General features: G+C 42.7%; 1 protein-coding gene across 1 annotated transcript; it reads left to right on the forward strand.

Moving 5' to 3' along the window:
* Nucleotides 1-389: 389 nt before the first annotated feature.
* Nucleotides 390-10491, forward strand: LOC114923933 (uncharacterized protein K02A2.6-like; the record flags this gene model as incomplete). Its single annotated transcript, XM_029287288.1, has 2 exons — nucleotides 390-2138; nucleotides 10462-10491. Coding segments are annotated over 2 exons (1779 nt in total), but the record flags the coding sequence as incomplete, so codon positions are not given.
* Nucleotides 10492-10803: the final 312 nt, after the last annotated feature.

A 10803-nucleotide genomic window follows, 5' to 3' on the forward strand; every position in this document is an offset into this window, starting at 1 on the left:
TACAACCGAAGGAAGAATTGAATCTGAAAGGTACCAGGGTGCCCAGTCAAAACAGGGTGGGGTTCTGTGCAACACGCAGGAATATTTTAAGAATAGGCACACACAAACCCCTTAAAAAGAAATTATCCCTTAAGGTGAAATTGCAGGGAGTGCCATTGTCGATGGAACTTGACACGGGGTCTGCCCTATCCATAATTTCCCTCAACACATTTCACAAAATCTGCAGCAGCAGTGGCCAGCGAGTTTCGCTAAGGCCTTCTAATGTAATCCTTACAGATTTTCAAAATTCCCAAGTGTGCGTTAAGGGGGAGGCCACCCTTAAGGTACAGTATAAGAATTTTGTAGGCCCCCTAGACGTGCTAGTTGTGGGGGGTGAGCGCACGAGTCTCATTGGACTCGATTGGTTTGAGGCTTTGGGGATCCAAGTAACAGGGCTGCACAAGTTGCAAACTGAGACCCTTGCAGATGTCTGCAAGGAGTTTGCAGATGTGTTCAGTTCTGAGCTAGGATCCTACAAAGGACCTCCAGTTTCATTAAAGCTAGATTCAGCTGTACAGCCCATTAGGGTTAAACCTAGAAGAGTACCATTTGCTCTTAAGGGCAAGATTGATGCGGAACTGGACAAGTTGCTCCAGCAAGGCATATTAGAGCCTGTAGATTCTAGCCCGTGGGAAACTCCCATTGTAACGCCTTTAAAGGCAAATGGGGACATTTGTATTTGTGCAGACTACAAGTGCACACTAAACAAGGCTCTACAGCAACTGGCTTATCCTGTGCCTGTAGTGAGCCACATTTTGGCTTCTCTCAAAGAGGGCAAGATTTTTGCTAAGCTTGACCTGACTCAAGCGTATCAACAGCTGCCTGTTGATGATGCAGCAGCAGAGGCTCAAACTATTGTTACCCATAGAGGGGCTTTCAAGGTGAAAAGGTTACAATTCGGGGTGAATGTCGCTCCTGGCATTTTTCAGAGTGTAATGGGAAACACCCTGAGGGGTATTCCTGGTGTGTGTCCTTATTTTGATGATGTTCTCATCGCAGGAGACTCTGCACAAATGCTGGCAGAGAGGTTAAGGGCTGTTTTGCTTCATTTCCGAAGAGCAGGCCTTAAGTTAAAACAGGACAAATGTAAGATTGGTGTGCATTCCACTGATTTCCTGGGATTCAGGATAGATGCTCAGGGTATACACCCGTCTGATGCTAAGCTCAAAGCTATTCAGCAGGCTCCAAGCCCCAAGTCTAAGGGCGAATTACAAGCCTTTTTGGGTTTACTAAACTTCTATCGTGCCTTTCTACCTCATAAAGCTGCTATTGCTGAACCCTTACACAGACTTCTAGATAAAAATGCCTCTTGGCGTTGGACCAAAGTCCATGAAGCCAGTTTCAATGAGGTTAAGGCCTTGCTTACATCCAATGTGGTGTTAGCTCGTTTTAATGAGCAGTTGCCAGTGTGTCTGGCTTGTGATGCTTCCCCCTATGGTGTGGGTGCAGTGCTTAGCCATCTAACGGCTGATGGGACTCAGGTCCCTGTGACATATTATTCTAGGACATTGTCTGCTGCTGAGCATAACTACACTCACATTGATAGGGAGGCTTTGGCTATTGTGGCTGGAATTAAAAAATTCCATGATTTCATCTATGGCCGTCATTTTACGGTCTTTACTAACCACAAGCCGTTGCTGGGGTTATTCACTACTTCCAAACAAACCCCACACATACTGTCCCCTCGCATGCTGCGATGGTCCATTTTTTTGTCTGCTTATGACTATTCACTAGTTCACAAACCTGGCAGAGAAATAGGTCATGCTGATGGATTAAGTAGGCTGCCCTTGCCTACTGTGGAGTCTGATCCTGCCCCTGCTGTGCACATATTGTCCATTCAGGAATTGCCAGAGTGTCCCCTTAATGCTAGGGATGTGGCTGCTGAAACTGCCACTGATCACACGCTCAAACGCGTGCTTACATGGGTGCTGTCTGGATGGCCTGACAGATGCCCCGAGGAGGACTTTCAATGTTTTTGGGTCAAGAGGCACGAGTTGTCCACTTTCAATGGCTGCCTCCTCTGGGGCTCTAGAGTTGTGATTCTGGCCTCATTGAGGGCGAGAATCTTGGATTCATTACATGAGGGTCACCCTGGGATTGTCAGGATGAAAGCGCTTGCGCGCAGCCATTTGTGGTGGCCTGGCATTGATAGGGCCATTGAGGCCCAGGTACATGGGTGTCATGCGTGTCAGCAGTCCAGGCCAGAGATGCCCCAGGCCCCTGTGCATAGATGGGAGGAAACACACACTCCATGGTCTAGAATACATATAGATTACGCTGGGCCCTTTCAGGGGCAATTCTTCCTGGTTGTTGTAGATAGCCATTCCAAATGGTTAGAGGTTGTGCCTGTGTCATCCACCACCGCTGCCAAGACCATTCAAGTGTTGAGAAACATTTTTGCTGCATATGGTCTGCCGGATGTTTTGGTGTCAGATAATGGTCCTCAATTTACTTCTACTGAGTTTCAGGGGTTTCTACAAGCCAACATGATTCGCCACGCTACTTCGGCTCCATTCCACCCTTCCACCAACGGTCTGGCTGAANGAATGGTCCGCGTCGCCAAGGACGCTCTCAAGAAACTGACTTATGGCAACTGGCATCACAGGTTGGCTGACTTCCTTCTAGCCCATCGTACTACTCCGTGCACTGCCACGGGTAAGTGCCCGGCTGAACTCCGTTGGGGTCGCCGGCTTGTGACTAAATTGGACAGGCTGCATCCGGAGCGAGTAGCTTCACAGGTGTCTCAGCCACACCCACCATGGGTCCTGCATGTGGGTGATCCTGTCTGGACCAGGAATTATGGGCCTGGACACCTCTGGGTCCCGGCTGTGGTCTGCAAGGTCTTGGGGCCTCTGTCCTACGAGGTGTCATTGGAAGACGGCCGCGTTCTTCACCGCCACATTGATCAACTTCGTGTGAGGCGGGACTCGCCTAGGTTTCCTCCTCAGTCTTCTCTAGGGGGGGAGGAGGACTGGGCAATGCATTCTGGGGATCAGAATCAACAGCCGACACTGGCTGTTGAGGACAACAGGGGTACGCAACACCCACATTCCGTAAGTGCTCCAAATAGGAATTCATGGGGGAGGGGGAAAACAGACACCCCCACTCTCACTCCAGCCTGGGAGTCACACCGGAGGCATACTAACTACCCACAAATCACCATCAATACTCCAGACAAGGAGAATGACTGGGAGCATACTCAGAACTCACAACATACAAGAGAGCAGGCACAACAAGGTGGGGACATGCCCTTTTCAGCAATGGCTCACAGAAGGATGTCCCCACGCATTAGGGCTAACAGGGAGGTATCCTTGGACCCTATCACTACAGAAAGGAGCCAGGAAAATTACACACCTTCAGGGAACATTGAAATGAGTTCAGAGGGCTCAGAAAACTCCCCAAGAGGTAGGTCAACCAGGTATAGTGAACAGCAGAGTCCTGACTTCCTGAGCCTAGGAGGTGGGCAGGGAAGCCAGGCAGCAGTCACTAGACAACCACAGGGTAATTCACCTAGTGTGGAAAGCAACGGGGGAAACAATTCAAGTTCTCCAGGTCCGAGAAGGTCGTTACGGGTAAAAGGCCCTCCCAAATACCTTGCAGATTACGTAAGGTGAGCAAGAGTTTAGGAACCTGAACAAGAGGTCCAGACTGGGTAGCTCTTTGGCAACTGGGTTGGGTGCATTGGTTCTCAGAAAAGACAGAACGGCCCCATACCTCTTACACTCTGTACATTTATTGTAACAGTACGTAAACAAAGGATCTACCAAAGGTGGCGTCCATGTTGGGCGCAGCATTATTTTATCTAGGGGGGAGGGGTGTTGTGTCCTGAGCCTGCAGAAGCAGGCTCGGGACGATGCAAGAGTCCCGGGCATTTGCAAAAGCTGCCCGGGACCAGACTGAGCGGCGCCAGCCTTGCACGCAAGCGCAAGGCGGGAAAAGACTGCCTGTGATTGGTTGAAATTGCCCGGGGATCAGAGGGTATAAATAGAGGCCTGCGTGCCTCTGCTCAGGTTGTTCGTTGACTGTAGTCAGAGAATAAAGACCTGTTAGAAATGTATTGCTTCATGCGCCATTATTCTCCGGACTTAACACTCTGGAGCTGCAGAGTGGCTGAGGCTGAGCCTCACCCCAGGGTCACTTCTGGCTCACCCTCCCCCAGAGAAAGGAGGAGGAGGGGGTGGAGACAGGAGAGGCTATAAAAGAAGGCAGTTTGGGTGGGAGAGGGGGAAAAAAGAAGCAGCCTCAGGAGGATGTGGAATCAGCTGTAGCTGCCCGAAGGGGAAGGAGGAGGGGGGGGAGAGGTGAGGAGATCAAGGAGTCCAAGCAGTCCGGCCATGAGCCGATCTACAACTTCTGTGGCAGCTACCTGTGCTGGCAGCAACAAACAGGCAAGAAATGCAGCAGGGGAGGGGTTGCCCTCCAGGAGGAATGAAGAAAGGTAGCATCAGCTGGAGGTAAGACACAGAGGGAGGGAGATGGAGAATGGAAAGATTCTTATGTGCTTTTGTGACTTTGAAGTTCTGGGATATGTGCAATGTGGGCTTTGTGTTCTTAAGGAGTGTTTGGAAATTTCTATTTGGCTGATGTCTGATGTCTCCTGTTAGCTTCTATTGTTCTGCTATTATTAGCTGTAAGTTTTGCTGCAAGGGATTTTGAAGTATTTTTCTCCTGAATGGATTTTGCCTGTAGCATTCCTTTACTTATGAATGGGGCCATTTGGGGAGGCTGCCTTAGCCGGCAGCCAATACTTACTACATTTTTTTTCTTCCTTTAGTGCCGGCTGCGCTCGTTAACTTTCCTTTCTCGCCAGTAGCTAATTCTTAAAGGGGAATGTGCCTTTTTAAGCTAGTTCCCTCAGCAGCTTCACTTTTCTGTCTCTGGAGGTTTTTCCTTGTTTGATGAATATATGGAAGAAGGAAAATATGGGGGAGGGGGTGATTCAAATTCTTCCTTCAGAAGGAGGTGGGCATGAGAAAGAGGGAGGCAGGAAAGGAGGGAGGGAGGGAGGGGAGGGAGGGAGGGAAGGAAGGAAGGAAGGAAGGAAGTCCCGCCTTAGCACTTAGCCACTAGCAACCCTGCCATTGACTTTGCTTGTCAAAAGGTTGCAAAAAGGGATCATATGACCCTGGAACACTGTAATAATCATAAATGTGAATCAGTTGCCAAGCATCCAAATATAAATCACATGACCCTGGGCATGCTGCAATGGTCATAAGTGTGAAAAATGGTCATAAGTCATTTCAGTGTAATTGCGACTTTGAACAGTTTTTTTGGTTTTTTTGGTCATCAAGTTTTTGATACCTTGCTAGGTGGTATTCGAATATTGCCATAGCCTAAAAGTGGTACAGTCGGTGAAAAGGTTGAAAAGCCCTGCTTTACAGCACCCCCATGATCATGAAATAAAAATTCAGATGCTTGGCAACGGGTTCATATTTATGACTATTGCTGTGTCCCAAACGCATGTGGTCACCTTTTGCGACCTTCTGACAAGCAAAGTTAATGGAGAAACCACATTCACTTAATAATGGAATTACTAACTTATCAACTGGAATGGAATTAATAATAATAATAAAGTTGGAAGGGACCTTGGAGATCATCAAGTCCAACCCCCTGCTCAGGCAGGTAACGCTATACCGTTTCGGACAAATGGCTGTCCAGTTTCTTCTTAAAAATTTCCAGTGTTGGAGCATTCACCGCTTCTGGAGGCAGGTTGTTCCACTGGTTAATTGTTCTAACTGTCAGGAAGTTTCTCCATAGTTCTAGGTTGTTTCTCTCTTTGGTTAGTTTCCACCCATTGCTTCTTGTTCTGCCTTCAGGCGCTTTGGAAAATAGCTTGACTCCCTCTTCTTTGTGGCAGCCCCTGAGATATTGGAACACTGCTATCATGTCCCCCCTCGTCTTTCTCTTCGTTAAACTAGACATACCCAATTCCAGCAACTGTTCCTTATATGTTTTAGCCTCCAGTCCCCTAATCATCTTTGTTGCTCTTCTCTGTACTCTTTCTAGAGTCTCACCATCTTTTTTACATCGTGGTGACCAAAACTGGATGCAGTATTCCAAGTGTGGCCTTACCAAGGCATTGTAAAGTGGTATTAATACTTCACGTGATCTTGATTCTATTCCTCTGTTAATGCAGCCTAACACAGTGTTGGCTTTTTTGGCAGCTGCAGCACACTGCTGGCTCATATTTAAATGATTGTCCACTAGGACTCCGAGATCCCTCTCACAGATACTACTATTGAGCAAGGTACCCCCCTATACTATACCTGTACATTTGGTTTTTCTTGCCTAAATGTAGAATCTAACTTTTTTCACCATTGAATTTCATTTTATTAGATAGTGCCCAGTGTTCAAGTCTGTCCAGATCCTTCTGTATCCTAAGCCTGTCTTCTGAAGTGTTGGCTATTCCTGCCAGCTTGGTGTTGTGTGCAAATTTGATGAGTTCCCCATCTATCCCCTTGTCCAGATCGTTGATAAAGATGTTGAAGAGCACTGGGCCCAGAACAGAGCCCTGGGGCACCCCACTACACACTTCCCTCCATGTAGATGTGGTTCCATTGAGGACCACATGCTGAGTACAGCCGGTCAGCCAGCTACGGATCCATCTGGTGGTGATGCTGTCTAACCCACATTTTTCTATCTTATCAAGTAGTAGGTTGTGATCTACTTTGTCAAAAGCCTTACTGAAATCCAAGTAAATTATATCCACAGCATTCCTCTGGTCCACTAATTTTGTCACTTGGTCAAAGAATGCAATAAGATTTGTCTGGCATGATCTGTTTTTGACAAACCTGTGTTGGCTTTTAGTAATGACTTTGTTTGCCTGTAGGTGTTTGCTGATTCGTTGTTTGATTATCTTTTCCAGAATCTTCCCAGGTATTGAGGTTACTAACTTATCACTTGCAGTGATTCACTTAACAATTGAGACAAGGAAGGTTGTAAAATGGGGCAAAACACACTTAACAAATATCTCACTTAATAGAAAATCTGGGCTCAGTTGTGGTTGTAAATTGATAATTACCTGTACTGGTTTGTTAAGGTTGTGAGAGCATTGCTGTTAGTTGTGATATGCATTGGTTTTCTTTTCCTCTCTTGTGAAAATGTTTTATTTTCTTACTGCACACATACAAAGCAGAATCCACTTACTGTATTTGTGGTTTTTGTTTTTATTAAAACCTACACCAAGAAAAAGCATTTGGAGACACAGCCTGTCAAATAAAGAATAGCTGCACAGGTTAGCGATGGCAATTTTCAATTTCGGGTTGAAAAGGCAGTATTCTTTAGTACCCCATATAAGCTAACAATAAAGAAAAGCAGAAATTAATGTGAATCTGTTCAGAAACAATGCTTACCTCCCTCCATAGAAACTTGACTCTGTCTTCCCTGTAAGATTGCTCCATCTGCTACCAACTATCAGCTTTTTAAAACAATTAAGTAACACAGTGAAATGACCTTTATAAGGATAGAGAGGATAAATCTGTTTGAGGTCCTAATTAAACTGATTTTTTTCCCAATTTCACCTTTTCAAAGCAAATTACAAAATGAAACAGGCAACGAACAAAGCAATTCACTGAAAAGATGCTAATAAAATACCTAACATTATTAAATAAGCATATAGTTAAATTACTTTTTTATATTTATTATATTAATATTAATATTAATATTATATTATTATATTTATATTAGTTATTAAACAAGTTTATACAGCCACCCATCTAACCCACAGAACTTTGGCCAAATAAAATTGGCTTAATAAAAAAATAAATATTAGGGAAATTCTTTGCAAACAGTGCATAGACTGTGGTTTAAGAAAATTGGTATATTTGGGGAAAGCCTCCAAAAACTTGGATAAAGGGTTGTTGTTGGGTTTTTTTGTTTTTGTTTTGTTTGTTTGTTTAATAAATTTTCATTTGGGTTTAATGGAAAAGACTTGGGGAAAAATGGAACTTTGATGTTATGTACAAAAATAGAAGGACACTAATTCCTACAATGGATGAAAAGTTGACGTAGTTAGCAGAGATGGCCAAATTGATTGCTTTGATCAAAGAAACAAAATACAATTACTTTTATTTCTACTTGGAAACCTCTTCTGGATTTTGTGCTTGAGGTAGAAAAAAATGAAATTTTGATTTTGGGTTTTATCGATTAGATAGGTTTGTTGTTGTAAAAATTGATAGTTTGTATTATTATGTAAAAGTAAAATGTTGAAATTTGATGTTATCTTATTCTACTGCACTAAAGGGAGTTGGAAGTCAATGCCTTTTCTTTTTTTCCATTTGTCCTACACCACGGGTGTCAAACTCAATTGCGTCACGTGACATATTGTGACGTATTACAACGTTTTTTGCCTTTGCAAAGCCGGGGTGGGTGTGGCCTGCGTGTGACTCATCCGGCCTTTGGGCCACCAGTTTGACACCCCTGCTCTATACTTTTCTCTTTCCTTCCCCCCCTATTTTCCTATATTATAAACTAATACAAAATAAATGTATTTATTTATCAGCTACATAATAATAATAATAATAATAATAATAATAATAATAATAATAATAATAATAATAATAAAGTTGGAAGTTTATTATTTCTTGGTTTTCCATCTTTGCATATAGCTCTCATCTTGCTCAGAGCACACAAGCACATCAAGGTAGTATTATGATGATGTTTATTACATTTATTATAGATTCATTGTTGTATTTCATTGTATTTTTAATAGTATATAATAATAATGATAATGATAATGATAATGATAGTGATAATAATAATAATAATAATAATAATAATAATAATAATAATAATAATAATAATAATAATAAAGTTGGAAGGGTCCTTGGAGGTCATCTAGTCCAACCCCCTGCTCAGGGAGGGAACCCTATACCATTTCGGACAAATAGCTGTCCAGTCTCTTCTTAAAAACTTCCAGTGTTGGGGAATTCACCATTCTTGGAGGCAAGTTGTTCCACTGGTTAATTGTTCTAACTGTCAAGAAGGTTCTCCTTCGTTCTAGGTTGCTTCTCTCCTTGATTATTTAGCTGTCTGATATGCTACATAGTATGGAAGGATCTAAGTCTAATTATGCCTAATTTATATAGCTGCCCATCTCACCAAAAGCAATTCTGAGTAGCATACAACAAAGCTAAAACAATAAATAAATACATTAAATCACTTATTATTAACTATAAAAAATATACCAGACCTATCTGATGCCCTCAGCTCCCCAACCTCCATGACAATCATGAATTGGAAACTTTTATTTATTTTATTTTTTATCTTGCCTTTATTATTTTTACCAATAGCTCAAGGTCGCAAACATATCCAACATAGCCTCCGATTTTCCCACAGCAATGACCCTATGATGTGAATTGGGCTAAGAATGACTGACTAGCTCAATGTCTCCCATTTGGCTTTCATGGCTAAGACAGGACTAGAACTCATAGTCTTCTGGTTTCTACTGCATTAACCAGTAGACCAAACTGGATCTTTTTATTGACAATCGCAAAAGAGATATTTAAAAATGCATTGAATTATCAGAATAAAAATAATATGAGAAATACTTGCTTGTCCGAATCCATCAGGAAGTGTCACAAGCGTATAGAAAAAGCCCTTGCTATTCACTAGTGTGTAACCAGGTGCCAAGGAAAAATAGAAACCGACTTTTGGGGCCAGTTCTGGAATGACTGAAAAAGTAATAAAACCTGCAAAAGACAATTTTAAAAGTGGCATCTGGACCTTCTTAAAATATTCATTGGTCTTTATAATAATAATAATAAAGTTGGAAGGGTCCTTGGAGGTCATCTAGTCCAACCCCCTGCTCAGGCAGGAAACCCTACACCATTTCGGACAAATGGCTGTCCAGTCTCTTCTTAAAAACTTCCAATGCTTGGGTTTTGGATATTTCTAGAGGAATACTAATATCTTCCTTGATGTTCCTATCAGTTTTTCTTATGATTGCAAGATTAAACCATACTACTCCTAAATATCTCACTCTTGGACTTCTGAAGGTCTAATTCCCAGGATTGTGGTTTAATATAACAGGGCAGTGTGTTCTACCTCTCCTCAGATTTCTGATACTTGGAGAGTAACCAAAAGGAGAGATATTTGTCTTTCATTAATTATTTAATTAGTTTTGTCAGCAAAGCAAAAAAAAAAAGTTCAGATCATTACAAGACCTAACCTAACATTTGCCCAAGAATGCTTTTGTTCTATTAACTCACAAATTTTCCTTTAGTTCCAGGTTCCTTCATTTCTCCAGCTTTTGCATTCTAGCCATCCTGTATCCCTGACTTAGCATCATTTGCAGTTTGCCATTCATTTGTCAGTGTCTTCCATCCATTAGTTCCTAAAGCTGAATACATTTGTATAACACTGTTATTTATTATATATCTATGATTCTTTTTCTTCCTTTCAACTCTGTTTGATTCTTGGCAGCTCCCTGGAGAGTCCCTACAGTTTACCTGAAAGTTTTTTTCAGAAGTGATTTGCCATTTCTTCATTCTTAGGGAGGAATTGAGGGAAAAGTGACTGGCCCAAGTTCACCCAGATGGCTCTGTGTCCAAGGTGGGGTTAGAGCTCGTAGTCTCTGAGTTTATAGCTCGATGCCTCAACCACTACATCAAATTGCCTCTCATACCTGAAAAAATGCAGTCATTACTTAGATTATGGCTGAGCACTTAGTCAGTAATTCCTGTTTTGAATATCATTTCCACTTTATTTTGTCAAATTAACTCATATCCAGAGTAACCATATATTCCTTTCCTCATTGAGATTGAT

This window comes from Protobothrops mucrosquamatus, unplaced genomic scaffold (assembly GCF_001527695.2).
Source record: "Protobothrops mucrosquamatus isolate PMUCROS unplaced genomic scaffold, P.Mucros_1.0 scaffold_284, whole genome shotgun sequence".
NCBI classification, from domain to species: Eukaryota; Metazoa; Chordata; class Lepidosauria; order Squamata; family Viperidae; genus Protobothrops; species Protobothrops mucrosquamatus.